This window comes from Arachis hypogaea, chromosome 10, assembly GCF_003086295.3.
Source record: "Arachis hypogaea cultivar Tifrunner chromosome 10, arahy.Tifrunner.gnm2.J5K5, whole genome shotgun sequence".
NCBI classification, from domain to species: Eukaryota; Viridiplantae; Streptophyta; class Magnoliopsida; order Fabales; family Fabaceae; genus Arachis; species Arachis hypogaea.
In genome coordinates this window covers 110,425,844-110,444,989 of record NC_092045.1, presented here as the reverse complement: position 1 = coordinate 110,444,989, position 19,146 = coordinate 110,425,844, and the positions used below count along the sequence as shown (strand labels likewise).

Genomic DNA, 19,146 nt, shown 5'->3' with positions numbered 1-19,146 from the left:
GTTCGGTTGGTGAAGAAAACTTGCAAAATAAGCAACACAAGCACATAGCCGTATTCCCCTTTTGGTTCTGCCATGTTCCAATGTTTATACTTGCCAATGTAAATGTAAATAATTATCATATTAATTACTAAAATAATAGTATTGTTTCAGCATTAGCCTTGTTTATACGATTCTCTATATTCTCTCTTTTCATTGAATTTCTTTAGGACATACACTCCTCTAATATCCAATCCAATCCAAAAATTCTCTCTTTACAAAAATGGGTTCTCTACTGTTCTTGCTTTTGGTAATTTTTCCATTGAGCAATGATGCTGCTGCTGATTGCTCTAAAGGAGACTGCATGGTTTTGTTTTCCACCTCAACTTCTATCTAATTATGCCATCTATTTATGGTTTTTTGTTTTTGTCTTATTGGCTTAAATTAAAATATTTGATCAGCTTCTTCATAATTGCTCCTCCAATGATGACTGTGGAGCTGGGCTCTATTGTTTCTCATGTACGCTTGGATTTTCAGGCTCTAAGTGTGTGAGATCATCCACCACAGATCAATTTAAGCTCATAGTAAGATGCTATTTATCTCTTTAGAATGACTTCGTAATCATTATTCATTTTAGAATAAGAATATTGTGCCATAGAAATAAAACTCTAGAATAAATAGTGTCCTAATATATAAATCAATTTTGGAATGAAGGAAGCACAGAAATAAATATTAGTCAATTAGTGCAAATTTTTTTAGCATTTTTCTTTCATTTTCTCTTTACAGTTTGCTTGTTTTTCTTCATAACATGCATATTGTCGTAAGGTGAAGAAAACCGGAAACTTATGACTATTTGTCTTCATCTGTTGTTCATTGTTTGTCTCTCTTTTTTTTCTCCTAACAGAATAACTCTCTTCCATTCAACAAATATGCATATTTAACAACACACAACGCTTTTGCAATTGATGGAGAACCTTCTCAAACAGGAGTTCCTCGAGTAACCATCACTAATCAAGAGGACAGCATAACGCACCAGCTAAGTGTATGCCATTAACTGCTAATAACTTTTTGTGCATGCTTGGGCCATCTTTAGTTCCTTTTTGGGACCGTGCCCACAGGGATACAGAGACACAAAAATTTGTACTGTATTGTGTTTGGTTATAGTTAAAAATTTTTAAAAGATGAGGACATGCTACAACACGAGTTTTTTTTTTTTTTTTTGTATCCACTGTCCGATCAACCAAACGTCTTTTCCTGTATTTCTATTCAACTATAATGAGTATAATTCATGGGTCACACTTTTTTACTATCTGTGTTATGATTCTTTCTTATAACTAAGCATAGTTTATAAGGTCACAATTTTTGTTTTACCATCATTGTTTTTCATTTGTAGAATGGAGTTCGGGGACTAATGCTAGACATGTACGCTTTTGATGGAGATGTTTGGTTATGCCATTCATCTCAAGGCCAGTGCCATGACTACACCGCTTTTGTATGTAATTGTGTAACTATTTCTCACTAGTTATGTTTTCTTCTTGACCTTTTCTTATAAATTAGCACCTTTTTATACTAGTAGGAACCAGCTATAGGTACATTGAAGGAAATTGAAGCTTTCTTATCAGCTAACCCATCAGAAATTGTCACACTCATATTGGAAGATTACGTTCATACACAAAACGGATTGAAAAAGGTCTTTAGTGACGCCGGCCTGATGAAATTTTGGTTTCCGGTTACCAATATGCCGAGAAACGGCGGCGATTGGCCTCTAGTGAGTGATATGGTTGCTGAAAACCAAAGATTAATTGTGTTCACTTCAGTCAAGTCTAAGGAACAAAGCGAAGGCATTGCTTACCAATGGAATTACATGGTTGAAAATCAGTGTATCAAAAACACCATCCACTATAACTCTTTTCATTCTTAACACATACAATGTTCTTGCTTGATTCCATTCTCAATTTTCAGTTTGGTGATCTTGACTTACTGAGTTCCGCAGATGGAGATGGTGGAAGAAAAACAGGTAGCTGCCCAAACAGGGCAGAATCATCAAATCTTGATGACAAAAGCAAATCCCTAGTGTTGGTTAATTACTTTCGTTCAGTTCTGCTTAAGCCAGTTACTTGTTCAGATAATTCTGCATCTCTTATTGACATGCTGCAAACTTGTCATGGTGCCGCCGGCAATCGATGGGCGAATTTCGTTGCTGTTGATTATTACAAGGTACGGGGAATAGAGATAGTTTCACTTTTTCTCTTCTATCTTTTTTTTTTAGTTGTTAAACTACTAACTTTGGGGTTATTGAACAGAAGAGTGAAGGAGGAGGAGCGTTTCAAGCTGTGGACATGCTAAATGGGAAGCTCTTATGCGGATGTGATAATGTTGATTCTTGCGTGGTAAGTAAAGTGATTAATTCCACTCTTGCTTTCTAAAATCGCAACAGATTAAACATGTTGAATCTTTCATTTTCAGGCTGGAACTAGTTCACAAGCTTGTTCACCACATTAAGCAGTGAAACAAAAATTGTCCATTATTGCATGCCATATAGTTCCATTATTAACCTCTACAATTTTTGTGCAAATATACTTTCTCAATATCATATCCTACCAATGCCATTTACCAAGAGAATCTTACACGTCTTTTATTATATAGAAGAAATAGGAGCAATTAATTCATATACAATCTTAAAAGCAGCTTCCAACATAGACTAACCATATAACTCAAAAAAGTAAGCGCAACCAATTATGGAATTTGTTGGCGTTTGATTTTCGCGTCAGCGAGCCTTTGGATCCATAATCTCAGAGAAAACAGTCCCAGACAAAAACTTATCAGTGTCCTTACCATAACTATTATCTCCACTACTACTCATCATACTCACACCACTACTCTTGTTAAAATCAGAAACTTGCCCAACGCTGGTTCCACTACTAAACATGTCATCACTCTCTTCTCTCTTCTCAACCGCACGATCCTCCTCATCATCACCATCAGGCACCTCAATCCCAATCGCACGGTCACGCTGCTCCGCACTCTCTTGAAGCTGCAACGCAAACTCCAGCATCCAAACGACGTCGTTCATGACGGCCTCAGCGTTCCATCATCCAACAAACAACTAACAGCAATCTCACCGAACTTCCTCAAACACTCGGGAGCAATAGAGCCTTTCAAAGCGGGGTCCACAATCTGACCCAACGACCCGTTGTTCCAGCAGTGCCTCGCCCAATCAACAAGCGACACCTGTTTCTTCTCAGCCGTACGGATCAGAGGCGGCCTTGCGCATAGTATCTCAAACAACACCACACCAAAAGAGTACACGTCAGACTTCTCCGTTAAACGCTGTCGTTTATAGTACTCCGGATCCAAATACCCAACGCTACCCTTCACTACCGTGCTCACATGGGCTTTAGTATTACCGGTAGGCCCAATTCTCGATAAGCCAAAATCAGAAACCTTAGCCACCCACTTATCATCCAACAAGATATTCGTGGTTTTCACGTCTCGGTGGATGATCGTGTGCTTCGCGCCTGTATGAAGGTAGTGTAGTCCACGCGCTGCACCGATGCAGATCTGTAACCGCTGCTTCCATTTGATGGAAGGGTTTTCGGTGTTGTAGAGATGGTCGCGGAGGGTTCCACGGTCCATGAAATCGTAGACGAGGATCATCTCGTTGCTCTCGTTGCAGTAACCGATTAGCGAAACGAGATGAAGGTGGCGAAGCTGCGAGAGCATCTCGATCTCGTTCATGAACTCGTGTTCTCCCTGCTGGGAACCTGGCTTGAGGCGCTTGATGGCGACGGGGGTGGTTCCGCCGTCGATATAGCCCTTGTACACGTGGCCGAATCCTCCGGCACCGACGATGAAGAGGTCGTCGAAGTTGTTTGTGGCGGCGCGGATCTCGACGAGGGAGAAGTGGCGGCAGAGATCGGAGGGGAGTGAGGATTTCTGTGTGCTGGTTGACTTGGTCGTGGCGAAGGAGAGTGGGCCCCACTTGGAGGTGTTGTTGGACTTTGAGTCCTTCAGGATAACGCTCGTCTTTGGCTTGTTGCGACGGCTGAGGAGGAAGAAGGCGATAGCAGAGAGCAAAACGACGCCACATGCTGCGCCCACCACGACACCGATTATAGTCGCCTTGTTGCTGCTCTTTGAGTTGGTTGACTTTGGCGGGTTGGGTTGACCCGGGACACTGGACAGGTTCGGGTTCAGCCCGGCGAGGCTGTTCGAAGCGGGGTCACTAATCTTGAAGATTTCAAGGCCGTTCAAGAAAGGGTCGCTGTACCATACGAATGATGAAGGGTGCATTTGGAGTGAAAGGTTAAACTTGTCTTGAGTAGTCCCTGGGATCGTAACTGCATAGTCTCTCTGTACAGCAATTCCCTTTTGCTTGCTCCATCTTAGAACATTGGCACGGTCCTCCGCCAACTGGCCTGCTATGTAGATGTTGAACACTCTGTCACCGGTTTTAGTAATGTTTGGGTCTAGCTCGCAAAAGTGAAGCCTGAGCATGTAGGTGAAGCCAGAATCAACAGGAAACTCCCAGGTCAAATTTATCATTTGGTTGAGGGTTCCATTCTTGCCCATATAACGTGATGTTCTGTAGAGTTCAATGGGTGCTTCATAATCAGGACTCACAGTGATGTTCATCTTTCCGGTCTCATCAGCGGATAGCATATACAGAGCACTTGGCGTTCTTAAATAATCAGCATCATCTCCTGCCCAATTCCGGAGCATGCCAGTATCAGCTTTAGGTGTGATTGTATTGCCGCCAACTTTGATCCTGTAGTCTGTCTGCAGGGCGCTACTGTTTTGCATATTGTATGGGACACCTGGATAACCCACAAATACAACTTGTTGTCCGCTGGGTTCAGTGAAGTAGAGATCACTGGGCATGGCCACCACTTCAATTCCATTCACAAACGCGTAAGAATTTGGATGGGATGTGTTTGGAGTGAAGGTTAGGTTGATCCTCTGCCCATCATCCACGTTGATGATGTATTCTTTAAAGATGGTGTCGCTGTTTGAAGCATCGGCGTTAAGCGAAGCGTTGAAATCCTTAAGGAGTGTGAACCCCTCGGATTTGACCGTGAAGAAGGCGTTATGACGGTCAAAGCCAGCGTAAGAAGCAGGGTAGAAGAAGAGACGAACAAATTTCCGGCCAGCTGTGACTGGGAAGGAGTAACTGAATTCAGAGTTAGACAAGCGAGCACTGGTATATGGAACTTTGTTCGGAGAAGGTTGTGTGGCTGGTTGAGCAACGATGGTTTTTGTGTCTTGAAGAGTTAAGAACTTTGAGTCTGTGTCTCCGCTCCATGACCTTTCACCGTCGGAGAAATTGCCAGTTGAGCCACAGTTGACAGTGAAGCTATCAACTGGAACATAAGCTTCAATAGATATGGCCAAGTCCGAGAGGAACAAGAAAGAAACATAAAGGAGGGTGGATATGGCAGAGGTTATGCTATACGTATAACTCTTCAAGTTCATGGTTGAACAAGGAGAGTCGAGTGTTCAATTGCAGATGAGGTTTGGAGCAAAAGGAATCAGTGAGATTATGAAGAATTAATGAGGTGAGACCGTTGTTCTGATTGCTTGGTAGTTGCTACGAAGAAAGAAAGCTTGAAAAGTATTGGGTGGCGATTTTTGAACAATTGGAAGCAGCCAAGTAGCAAAGTCTACGCGACTCCAGTGAATCAGTGACCCCGTACTTCCGTTATTTGACTTGTTCAACTTTTGAAGAGTAATCATCATATATGTCTTATATTTTTTTGTATACTTTTTTATTTTTGATATTAAAAATTAATTAATAAAATATAAAAGAATATACACAAACAAACAATATACAGTGATAAAAATATCATTTCTCAACTTGAAAACGTGTGCAGCTCAATATATATATATATATATATATATATATATATATATATATATATATATATATATATATATATATATATATACCAAAACCTATTAGATTAGATATTATACTAAGGAAACCCCCGAACTACTACTATCTAAGGTGCTTTGACTTTGTCTGCACCATTAGCACACCCTTAGCACACCCAATATAATTTTTTTTTTTTTGCAAAAATGGTATCCTCTTGGTCTTGGGCTCTTGGCACATTCGGAAAGAATAATTAACACACCCAATTCGATTTTTTTTTTGGCAAAAATGGCATATAAATATATATTATTTTATATAATTTTAATATATATTTTATATGAATAATTAATTTAGTATATAATTTTTGTATATAGTTAATAAAAGAACATTGTCTTGTATCAAATGATAATGTGATGAGAGGTTATGCATTTTGTATCTAGTAATTGTAGGCATAAAGTTTCGCATTAATCAATTTATTTATTCTTTTATTATGGCTTTAGTTTTTGTGCATCCACGGTTTAAGAACACAAATTTTATACATACAAATAATTATTTCGTAAATTATGAATATAATTAAATAATTATATAAAAATTTTATTGTATCAAAATTTATTACCATTATTATTATATCGTGTTCTTTTTTAATTATTATATGAATATGAATATTTTAAATATGTGTTACTGTTAACATCATCCTTCTGGCTCGTACAACTTTTATCTTCTATCAGTGGATGACGCGCGCTTCTCCATTGGATTGTAGTGTTTGGAGCTTGCATCTTGAGACCTTTATTTATTCCAATAATAATAATAATTAAATATTTTTATCAAATGCAAACCGCTCGAAGCATACTGTTACTTTACTGTTATATATAGCTATATACACACGATTCTATTTTATTGGAAAACCATTTCTTAATGTATTTTACTTAAAGTTAATAATATTGGCAGATACTTTGCATTGTATCTTAAAAGTTAAAGAGAGAAAATAGAAAAAACTAACGTTTATGTGAAATTTTAGGGTGCACGCACTTTCGAATGATCTTGCAAGTGTATATGTGCTGGTTTGAATTTTTTTTTTTTTACCATTATTAATAGTTATAACTTACAGTTTAATATAAATGTATCATCGAATAGTATGCCTAACTAAAGATTTTTTTTTATAAAAGATCAAATTTCAAATTAAATAGGCAAAGAATTTTGGCAATATTTATAGTGAAAACCAAACCAGTATTTATTTTGCGATGTCTAGGATTGAATGACTGATGAGGAATTTTGTTGAGCTCATCAATGGGAGTCTTAATATGCATTTTGAACCTACCCAGCAGGGGCAGGATTTTTAAAGAAGAGACTATTGTCAAAATTATATTGGATGTGACAATAGACTTTTTCAATTTCCAAATGTATGATCGGGGTCAGTTTAAATTTTTAATTAAGTGTTGAAAATTTGTGGAGTGTAGACCAACATAGATTGGTTTTTTTTTTTTTATTGGACATAGATTAGTAATTTTTTAATAATCAAAATAATATGTATATCAAAAATATATTCACTATTAATAAATAATAGTGGGCTTGCTTAACGCTGGTGGGTATATTATGGGTTCTTGTGAGAGCTTGCAATCTATGAATATGACGAACTGAGTATAGTTATTGACTTAATTTTTTATCTTCTTTAATACAATCAGGATATTTTCTAACCAATCTTAATTATCAATATAAGCGATAGTTGGTAATTGAATATTTAGGGTTACTAAAAGTGTTTGTATCTTGTGTCAAGTGTGTACATGTATGCATTGTATAATCATAACAAAATGTTTTTGGTATTAAAATATAATCACAACAAATTTGATTAAATGCACTTTCTTCCAAATTGGGTTATGGTTTGTGGATCATAATAATGCAGCACATATGCACAATTCTTTTATTTTAATGGGCTCAATCAATGGTCCACGCAGAATATAGATGAAGCAACAAAAGTAGAATGCCCAATTATAAAATAGCAACATTAATGGAAAAGGAAGCCCAATCATAAAACCGTAACTACACATCTTACTGACTGACTTTGCCTAAATTGAGTAGCACTTCATTTATTAGGACTGCACACGGATCGGATCGATCAGATATAGCCTAAAATTTTATTCGATCCACACTGCAATTATTGAATCGAATCGGATGCGATATCCGTATTTTTTAGGCCAGATCTGATCCGCATACATGCGGATCAGATCGGATCGGATATCGAGTATATCCGCAAAATTAAAAAAAAAACTATTTTAAGATTTTGTTTGACTGTTTTTACAAAAAAAATCCAAAAAATTTATTTTTTATCTGTTTAAGCCTATTTACTCCTAAAATATTATCAATAATAGTTTTCTTAAATAACAAAAACAAAATAATAACACAAAATTTAAGTTTAATTATTCTAAGTTGAAGTACAACATAAAAAATTAAAAACAAAATATCATAAAATTCATAAAATAACACACTAAAATTCATATCACATTACTTTATTAAACTATGCTATTTATATGTGATGTGCGGATATGCAGATTTGCGGATCGAATCCGCGGATATCACAGCCGAATCCGCAATCCGATCATAGTGCGGATCCAATCCGATCCAATCCGATAGCTCTACAAATCGGATAATATCTACAAAATTCGGATCGGATGCGGATAATTACCGCGGATATTATCCGATCCATGTGCAGTCTTATCATGTATTTCCTTACTTTCATATTTTAGCATTAATGAAGTGTATTATTTCAATTGAATTAGTACTACTTTAAGGTAGCGTTTAGGGGAAAGGTATTGAAATTGAGATCAAAAGATTGTGATTTAATATTGTATTTGGTGATTAGAGATTGAAAATAAAATTTTAATTTCTATTCTTAAAATTTTAATTTTTTCAATACTTTTAGAAAATAGAATACATAAAACTAAAAATTAAAAAAATATAGAGTAAAACTTAATAATAATTTTTTTTAATAAATATCCTCGTTCAACCTTTTAAATTTTAATTCTATCCTCCCATAACTACAATCTTCTTTCTCCTCTAAGTATTGCCGTCTCCATATTTTTCAGACGCTACTGTCCTCCTCTTTGGTAATCGATACAACAACAAATAAAAGCAAATCTAACACAACTTAACATTAGTAGTCAATGACACAATAAAAAGGAACAATAAAACAGAAGTAAAATAAAGAAGAACAGTGAATTTTTTGTCATCAACAAAGAGAAACAGCGAAACTCATGAATAATGACGGAAGAGAGGAAAGGGGAAGGGGAAGGGATGGCTAGATTTAGAGTTTTTTTATTTTTTTTAATTAATAAAAATATTTTAATAATTTCAAATATTTTAATTAGTCTCTATTTTTAATTATAATTATTAATAATTAATTTTAAATTTTTTAAATTCAAAATTTAAATAATTAGAAACTGATTAAACATACCTAATTAATAATTATAAAAATTTTTCCCTTCTCTTTTATATTAATCTACGCACCCCCATAATAACACACACAGACCTCTCTCCCTCACCGCCAGATCCTTTCCGCCGCCCTTGTAAAAGGTGGACCCGACCTCAACTTTGTAAAAGGCCGCAGCGGCGCTCTTCTCCGCGAGAAGATGGTGGAGGTCGCCTCCGACAAGTTCGTTGTGGTGATCGACGAAACGAAGCTTGTGTCAGGGTTCGGCGGTAGCGACCTTGCGATACCAATGGAGGTGGTGTAGTTCTGCTGGAAGTACAATCTGGTTCAGCTTCAAGAGTTGTTCAAGAAAAAAAGAGTGGTGGAGTTCGGACTGTTCTTAAACAATTGCAAAAATATATAAAAAAAACATCTATTTAATATGAAAAAAAATCCTAAATTCCAGATAATTTTTTTATTAATTTTAAATAATTCTTTTTCTTATGTTTTCTATGTTTTTTTTAGGATCTGGATGATTATTTATCTTATGTTTTGCTTTTTTTTTTGGAGTTTTGAAGTTTTTTTGGAAAGAGGAATTAGGTTTGCGTAATAAATGGTAAAAATTGAATTAGAGTAAGGGGTCATCTGGAAAGTTTTAAAAGTAACTTTTTTTGAATTTTTAACTTATGAAAAGTAGTAATATTAATGTCTGGTACAATTTTAAAAATCAAATTGCAACTTTCTAATAAGCTATTTAGGAGTTTATAGAGAAGTTAAAAAAAAAAATTCTCTCATAATAAAAAACTTTTTATCACATTTCTTTTAAAATAAACACTTTTAGAACTTGAAGAAAATCTCATGCCCTAAGCTGTTCAAGCTGTGATGTTGATGGTTTGATGAATCAGAAGGGATTAAGAGAGGGAGAGAGATAGGTTCTTCTCATTATTGGAGAGAATGAAAAATCCCCCTTAGAAAATATTTGTTGAGTTATTACACCTTATATACTATGTACCTTTTTTTTTATGTACTCTCACTAAAAAATAATTACAATGGTAAACCTATTATTGATAAAGCTGCTAATGCTAACATTACTCGTAGGGTAGTCATTTTGACAACTGGACTAAAAGTATCACCATAATCTACTCCTTGCACTTGAGTGAATCCTTTTGCAACTAGCCTCGCTTTGTGCCTTTCTATGGTGCCATCGGGATTGAATTTTACCCGAAAAAACCCATTTGCAACCCACAGCCTTCTTGTCTTTTGGGAGTTCAGTGAGACACCAAGTTCTGTTCTGATCTAGAGCTGTCAATTCATCTTGTATTGCCTTTCTCCAACATTCATGTGCAGCCGCTTCCTCATAAGTGCTAGGTTCTTGATTTGAGGTGATGGCTAGAGAAAGTGACTTATATTTCGGGGTTAGTTTATCATATGACAAGTGTTGTGAGATAGGATATAAAGAGTTAGAGTTGGAAACATTGCTAGAGTGAGTTGTGTGGGTTGTCAAACAATGATAGTCCTTCAAATAAGCAGGCGGTTTCTTGACTCTTTCAGATTTTCTAGTAATGCAGTCATGTGTGATGTCAGAGTGTTGTGATGCAGGTGCATTATCAGTGTGTAGTGTGGTAATGGTTGCAATGGTGTGTGAGGAAATTGGTGAGTGCATTGAACTTGAGAAATGTTCATTTGAATCTATGAGTGTGGTATGTGTGGGTGATTGCAAATGATGTGTGGATGGTGTATCATATTGAAAAAGATCAATGCATTGTGGAGTACGAATGGGCACTTCAGAAATGTCAGTGCTAGTGGAATGTAAAAATGGAAAATGAGTTTCATAAAAAATTACATTTTTGGATATGAAAATTTCCTTTGATTTTAAATCAATAAGTCGAAAACCCTTTGTTCCTAATTTAAAACCAAGAAAAGCTGTTTTTCTGGCTCTTGGGTCTAATTTTGTTCTTGAATTTGTTAATGTGGAGGCATATGCAAGAGAACCAAATACTCTTAAATATGAAAGGTCAGGTAAGTTGCCATACAAAAGCTTATAAGGACTAGCATTATTCAGGTTAGTGCTGGGCAGCCTATTAATTAGGTGAATGGCGTGAGCAACTGCGTATTGCCAAAAACAATGTGGAATTCCTGATTGAAATAGCAGTGCTCTAGCAACACCTAAAATATGCTGGTGTTTTCTCTCTACAATCCCGTTTTGCTCTGGTGTTTCTACACAAGAAGTTTGGTGTAAAATTCCAGTTGATGCAAAAAAGGATTTTAGAGTGAATTCTGGCCCATTGTCGGTCCTTATACACTTAACTTGTTTTTCAAAATGTACTCTGACAAAATTCACAAAATTAATAACCAATTGTGATGCTTCAGATTTGGTTTTCATAAAAAAAATCCAAGTGAATTTGCTCTTACCATCCACCACAGTCAAAAAATACCTATGTCCTTCATTGGAAGGGACAGAAATAGGACCCCAGATATCCATATGAACTAAATCAAAACAATCTTTTATTTTAGTTGTACTAAGATTAAAAGATAATTTCTTTTGTTTTGCAAAATGACATGAATCACAAGGAAAATTTGAAGCAATACTATCTATAAAAGGATAATACTTCTTCAGAAAAATCAATTTATGCATGGGTATGTGTCCTAATCTAAGATGCCAAATGTTGTTGTGCTCACTGTGTGAAGGTGTGGTGGGATGAGTAGTAGTAGTAGTTACCGCCAATGAAGCTTGCTTTGTTGGAAGAGGGGGAAAATGAGATAATTCTGGTTCTCTACTCATTGTATATAACCCTTCTATACACTCAGCAATGCCAATCATTTTTGATGTGGATCTATCTTGTATCTCACAACACTTATCATTGATTAACAATTGACAATGTAAGTTTGAGGTTAACTTTGACACAGATATCAATTTAAAATCAAAAGAAGGAATGTATAAAACATTTTTGAGAAAAAAATTTTAGAGAATGTGATTGTGCCAATGATGGTGCTAACAGTTTTGGTTCCATTTGGCAATATCACATTGATTGGATCAATATTTTGAAAACTTGCAAAATCTTTTAAGTCAAAAGTCACATGATCTGTTGCACCGGAATCAATGATCCATAGTGCAGATTTTGGAGTGATAATGCTCATAATTCTCGCATTAAAATGTAATGCAATGGTTTTACCTGGAGTGGAAGTGTGAATGGAATTAGTCAAAATTTGATTTGCATTATGAGGTTGTTGCTGCACACTTTTGTCTTTGATCAACTCTAACAAGGCAAATCTTTGCTCTGGAGTGAATCCAGATCTTGATATTCCAATGTTCTCTTGGAGACAATTGAGCTGGAATTGTTTGTCACTGAGTATATCATCATGCCCCTCAGTGATCACGTGATTGATGGTGGTGTTATGTTGCTGCCATTGGTAGAAGTGGGAGGAGTACCCATGCTTCTTATAGCATACATCTTCTGTGTGGCCTTGCTTGTTGCAATGAGAGCAAGCCAATGTAGCTCCACGACCTCTGCAATGGGAGGATCTGTTTGCCATGTTTGCCATTTTGAGAAATCAATGAATCACAGAGTAATAGGGATTCAGATCTTCTTCCTTCCAACTCGTTGATCGGAACAGCTATGTTCACCAAGAAAGAATCTTGCGAAATAGCCTCTCATCAAACTCTATTGGATGAGTTTGAAGGAAGAGGTAAGAATGGGGGAAAGAAAATGTCGAAAGAAAAATTAGGGATAGAAAGAGAATGGCAAAATTGGATTGATCTCAATTCACAACTTTTTCTTTTTTTTTTTTTTGATTCACAGCTTGGTTGCTCTCCACGCTCACCGCACCATGAAGAAAATCTCATGCCCTAAGCTGTTCAAGCTGTGATGTTGATGGTTTGATGAATCAGAAGGGATTAAGAGAGGGAGAGAGATAGGTTCTTCTCATTATTGGAGAGAATGAAAAATCCCCCTTAGAAAATATTTGTTGAGTTATTACACCTTATATACTATGTACTTTTTTTTTTATGTACTCTCACTAAAAAATAATTACAATGGTAAACCTATTATTGATAAAGAAATAATCTAGGTAACAGAACTAAAAATCTAAATACAAAATAATTTATTTATAAACTATTTTTAATATAGTCATTTATTGTTTAAACTATTTTTTTAAAAGAAGTTTAATTAAGCTGTTTATTTAAATTAGACCTAAGAAGAGATAATTAATATATTATTAATTTTGTATCTTATAAAAAATAAAATTTAAATAATTACTAATTAATTATAATTAATTAATATAAAATACAATTTAAAATTATTTGTTGGTTTATTATTGGTTAGACTCTTTGTTAATTTTTTAGCGGAATTGAAAAAATATTTATCGTATTAAGTTATAACGCAGACTTATGTCTTATTACTACCGCATGAACCTTTTACCTTAATTAATTCAGCAATAATAACATTAATGGTTCATGTTTTGTATATCACTGCATCTGGAATTATGGCTAGCTAGGTCAATTTTGAAATTGAAGAGTTAGATTAGAGCAGAATCGTGTGAAGTGCAAAGTGTGGAGTAGTCTTGTTTAATTTGCAGTTGCCTCGTGTAATTTGCACATATTGACCAAACTTCCGTAGATTGCGCGGTTAAGTGAAAATATTTTGTACAACAAAACATATATGAATTCTTCTAGTTTCTAAGTCAACCATGACACAAAGACCTTCAGAACTACTATTCAGACAAAAGGATCATTTTTATCCCGATTCCCGAATGTTTAGAATAAGTGTACTTAATGTTGTCACTAATGTCTCAATGTTATACCATCATTACTTCAATAAAAAATTATTAATGAGGGTGATCTCATATATGATATATGGGACAAACTTTTAACTTGGTGTGCAATCTGCTGGCTTGAATATATATTCAAAATATTTTTAAAAATTATTATTATTTAATTAATTTAAAATACATGTTTTCACATACTAATTATTCAAAAAAATTAAAGAAGTTGTTTATTATATACAAGACCGCCTACTTACCCAAACAGCTAAACCACATCAAAGAATGGAACAGTTACCAAATATTACCAACCACATCTACCATTTTGTGCCATGAATTTACTAAATACATTTTAATATTAGTTAAAAATATTATATTTTGCATATGTAAAAATAAAATATTTATAGATATATTATAAAAATGGAATTTGATTTAAATATTAAAATAAGAATCACACTAAAATTAAGTTATAGGTGGTAAAGTAAGTTTGACATAGCATTATCCTTTATCATCATGGGAATTTTCCCCTTGTTTGCAATCCTAATAGGTCCCCACTTGACTTTGATATATATCTTCATTCACTTCATCTCTAAGATATATATAATTTCATCATGGCCCTTAGCTTCTATAGTTCTGTCTCTCCATCTAACGAATAGTTTCCGAATTCATCTTTGATTAAAGCAACCAAACTGGTTGAGTATAAGACTATAAGACATTAATTGTGGACCCCCTTTTACTCTATAATTCCAAGATATAATTCTACATCGCCTAAAGTACCTTTTCACTTCACAAGAAAGCTTCTATACCATGTCAAAAAGTATTTGTTGTTCACCTCTGACATTTCTCTTAGGTCGGGTGAACTATTTTCTCCCTTTTATCTAACTCTCTTTTTTCCCCATTATTTAAATACAGGTAAAGACTGAAATTTTCAACCATCTCTAAAATCATAGTCCAAATAATGTGTTTTTAGTGTTAAATAAGTAACAATTATATGAGAGAGACACGCTATAGTTTCAAAGAGAATTTATATTTATTTTTTTAAAAAAATCACTAATTAAAATGTCAAGTTTGATTTCGTTTAGATTTTAGAATGATATTAGGAATAAAGACGAGATCACGAGAGACACCCAAGTCTCTTTAATTTATATTTTTTCTATTTTTATTTTTAGTATCTTTTGTAAAACAACTTTTTTTTTCAATTATTATAAAACAAAAAATAAAAATAAAAAACATAAGACAAACATACCTTAAAAGCCAAAAAATAAAAAAGGAGTAATATAAAACATTTTAAAAATATTATATATATACTAAAAATAATGACCGTGTATTTTTTTTATATAAATACATATTTTATTTCATACACTTTTAATATTTATTTTATATTTTAATGTATATGTTATAGGTGGTCGATTTAATGGCTAAAATTTTATTATTAGTCTAAAAATATTTAAACCAATTTAGATTGGTTTAGTAGTTAGTTTTCTAGTATGCTTAAATAAGTATCGGGATTTAAATTTCACTTTATGCATTGAACAACTTATTAGTCAGCGACAAACTCTTAAATGAAGTTTAAATCCATAATAAATTAATCTTTGATATGCAGAATTAAAGATACCTTAAAAAACAAAAAAAAAATTAAAATATTGATATATATCCTAATATTGCATATTTATGAAATCTTAAATGTTTCTTCAATTCCTTCCTTATTTATAGCAGCACACAAAGAAAGAGTCCTTTCCCCAACTACTTTTCCCTAACCTGATTTTTGCTTAAACAGATTATCACCAAAGGGAAAGGTAAAATGGCAAGAATAGCTCCAATGTGGTTCTTGCTTCTGAATTTGTCTTGTTTCTTTCTAACTCATCATACTTCTTATGGTGAGAACTTGCATATTCCAAGAACAAGGACTAATATTATTTCTCATGGCAATCATCATGAAGCTATGGTTAGAATGAAGGCATTTAAGGCCTCTCTTACTAACCATGACTCAATTGCTTCACCACCATCTTCCTTCTCACCTTCTCCTTCTCCTCTTCCATTACAAGTAAGTCACAATTAATCATAACACTTTCAAATCTCTTCAATTTCTCTGCCGCAATGTAAGCCATTTAAAGCCTAAGTTACTTTATGACAAATTACACTACTTTTATTAATTTATTATGTTTAAGGAAAGTTAATGTCACATTTAGTAGTATCTAAATATTATTTGATGGTTTAATTTGGTGTTAGTGTAGGATCAGAAGAAACCACATGTGTACCTTGTGACATCATATGGTGCTGATCCAACAGGAAATTCTGACAGTACTGAAGCTATTCTTGAAGCCATTGGAGATGCAACCAAAGTTCCAAGTGAATGGTCCTTGATGAAGGGCATAAAAGACCTTGGTGGTGCCCAGATTGATCTTCAGGGTGGAAATTACATTATTAGCAAACCATTGAAGATGCCAGTGGGGGTTGGAAACCTTATGGTACGCTTAATGTTTTAATTTCTTCATTCATTCAACAAGATGCAACATTTTCTTTTCTTTGAATAGAAAACACAACAACTTCAATTGAATTTATAGTCCATTGATCAACGGCATCAAAAATATCTTCCCTCCACGAAATAGAACCTTTTTTTTGATACGTGGCACCACTTTAGAGTTTAGACAAACCAATAGTTTACTCTTTTTTTAATCCTAAGATGGAAACTCAGATGCAGTCTACTTCACGTGAAGTTGATACCTAACAGCCGTTAGATAATTTGACTGATTTGACTAAATTTTTATTTAACGACTCTCAAATATCAACTTCACGTAAAGTTGACTTCACCTGAGTTTTCATCTAATCGTAATGGTGAAACAGTTGGTCTAACAAAGAGCTAATACAAAAAGGAAAAATTTTAAGATATTTACATTTTAAATTTACGGTTGGAAGTAAATCAACTCATGAACTCACTCAAAGAAAATACTTTATGAATTAAAGCAACATATGATACATTTAATGGACAAAAATTTCAAGAAAATACTTTCAAAGAACATGCCACCCTAATTTTACGAAAATCAAGGGAAAATTATTTGTATTTTTCCCTCCTTTGTAAGTTAAGTCATTATAATTAGGTCGCAAAAAGAGCTGAAATTCAATGATTAACTTTAATTTTAATTCTTGTGTTGGAAACAGATACATGGAGGAACCATAAGAGCCTCAAACACTTTTCCAAATAACGGACACCTCATAGATCTGTCAACTTCAAGTGAAACCAAGAAAAGTTCAACTTCATCATCCTACAACTATGAGTTCATAACATTCAAGAACCTCTTGTTGGACTCAAACTTCAGAGGAGGGGGCATTTCCGTAATTAACTCACTCAGAATCAACATTGAAAATTGTTACATAACACATTTCACGACCACCGGAATTTTAGTCCAAGGCGGCCACGAAACCTACATAACAAACTCATTCCTTGGCCAGCACGTCACCGCCGGCGGCAACAAAGACGAACGCCATTTCTCCGGCACCGGAATAAGCCTTCATGGGAACGACAACGCCGTCACGGACGTCGTAATTTTCTCTGCCGAGATTGGAATAATGGTAACCGGTCAAGCCAACACTTTTTCCGGCGTGCATTGTTACAATAAGGCGGCGGGTTTTGGCGGCACGGGGATTTATTTGAAGCTACCGGGTTTAACACAAACTAGGATTGTGAATTCTTACATGGATTACACTAACATTGTTGCTGAAGACCCTGTCCAAATTCTGATTTCTAGTAGCTTCTTCCTTGGAGATGCAAATGTTGTGTTGAAATCTATCAAAGGCGTTGCCAATGGTGTTACAATTGTTGATAACATGTTCTCCGGATCGAATAGCGGCGTAGAAATCGTGAAGCTGGACGAATCGAATTGTCGTTTCGATAAAATCGAACAGGTTTTAGTTGATGGAAATATTGTTGATGGTATGAATTTGAAGGCGACGGCTGCGAAGATTTCTGTGCATGGGAATGGAACATTATGGAAAGCTGATTTTAACGATATTCTTCTTTTTCGTAACCGAATTAATCATGTTCAGTACTCGCTAAGCGCTGCGGGGAACACGTTCCCGAATCATGCTCTGAGGAATGTGTCTGAGAATTGTGTTGTGATTGAAACAAGTGAGGTAGTAACTGGCAGTGTTTTTGTCACGGTGGATCAAGGTGTTGCAACATGAACAATTCAATTGAGGCTCACTCTTTCGCTTAAGCAAATGTTGGAATTTAAATTATACTTTGTATATATAGTAAGAGGAGTGTTAGGGGATTAGCAATTTCCGTGATGGAAAAGTATAGATAATTAACAATATTTTTAAATAATGTGTGAACAATGTGAATTAATAGGGTTAAAAGAGTAAATTAATCTTAAATTTAATTAGTAGGTTAAATTAGGGTGTAGTGTATTTTTATTTGATTGGTGGTTGTTCATATTTTTCAAGATAGTCATTGTTTACCTAGCATTTTTCGTAATGTAATTTGTAGTCATTAAGTAGCCATCAATAATATTTTTAATGATGTGAGATTTCATCTAATAGTGTGAAATTACTTATTTTTTTTTTTACTGGTTACATGCTGGCTAGAATTTAATAAAGTTGCTAGTCCATAAATTTTTCCATACAGCACTACAACAAATTCTGGCTGAGACAACCTTTTAAAAATGTTGCTTATAATAAGAGAAAGTGTTGCCTTTGATAAAAAGTAACACTTTCTGACAAAAAGCAGGGGGTTGGTTATACGGCCGTTACCTTTGGTCTAAGGCAACGCTTTTGTATATTAAAGAGAACCTTTTTCTAGCAACTTTCAAAAAATATTGCCTTTTCTACAAATAAAGCAATTCCGCAAAAGGGTTGTCTTAGAGCACCCAAACACAACACTTTATACGAGACGCTATGGCAACACTTTTTACGAGTTGTATTTTCTAATACATAAAACAACACTTGTCCAGAGTTTTTTAAGTTGCTTTTTTATATACCTAAAACAACACTTGTCCTGAATTTTTTAAGTTGCCTTTTCATATACCTAAAGCAACACTTGTCTAGGTTTTTTTAAGTTGTATTTTTTATAGACCTAATGCAACACTTATGTAAGTTTATTTGCAGTTGTCTTTTTTTAATACCTAAAGCAACACCTTATTGA

General features: G+C 34.5%; 2 protein-coding genes and 1 pseudogene across 3 annotated transcripts; 2 read left to right on the top strand and 1 right to left on the bottom strand.

Annotated features, from left to right (window-relative positions):
• The first annotated feature begins 92 nt into the window (after positions 1-92).
• LOC112716528 (PI-PLC X domain-containing protein At5g67130) lies at positions 93-5,797 on the top strand. Of its 2 annotated transcripts, none has more exons than XM_029289790.2 (8): positions 93-343; positions 438-560; positions 881-1,018; positions 1,370-1,468; positions 1,553-1,843; positions 1,939-2,193; positions 2,280-2,366; positions 2,443-5,797. In XM_029289790.2, exons 1-8 carry the CDS (start codon positions 260-262, stop codon positions 2,476-2,478), a joined length of 1,113 nt encoding a protein of 370 aa, XP_029145623.2. In that variant the 5' UTR covers positions 93-259; the 3' UTR covers positions 2,479-5,797. The 2 variants fall into 2 exon arrangements, with proteins under 2 accessions (XP_029145623.2, XP_029145624.2); XM_029289791.2 differs by having other exon boundaries at positions 152-343; positions 1,553-1,856; positions 1,970-2,193.
• On the bottom strand, positions 2,586-5,841 carry LOC112716524 (receptor-like protein kinase FERONIA; annotated as a pseudogene).
• Positions 5,842-15,701: 9,860 nt separating this feature from the next.
• Positions 15,702-18,542, top strand: LOC112716526 (polygalacturonase QRT3). Its single transcript, XM_025768447.2, has 3 exons — positions 15,702-16,050; positions 16,241-16,474; positions 17,166-18,542. Exons 1-3 carry the CDS (start codon positions 15,808-15,810, stop codon positions 18,186-18,188), a joined length of 1,500 nt encoding a protein of 499 aa, XP_025624232.1. The 5' UTR covers positions 15,702-15,807; the 3' UTR covers positions 18,189-18,542.
• Positions 18,543-19,146: the final 604 nt, after the last annotated feature.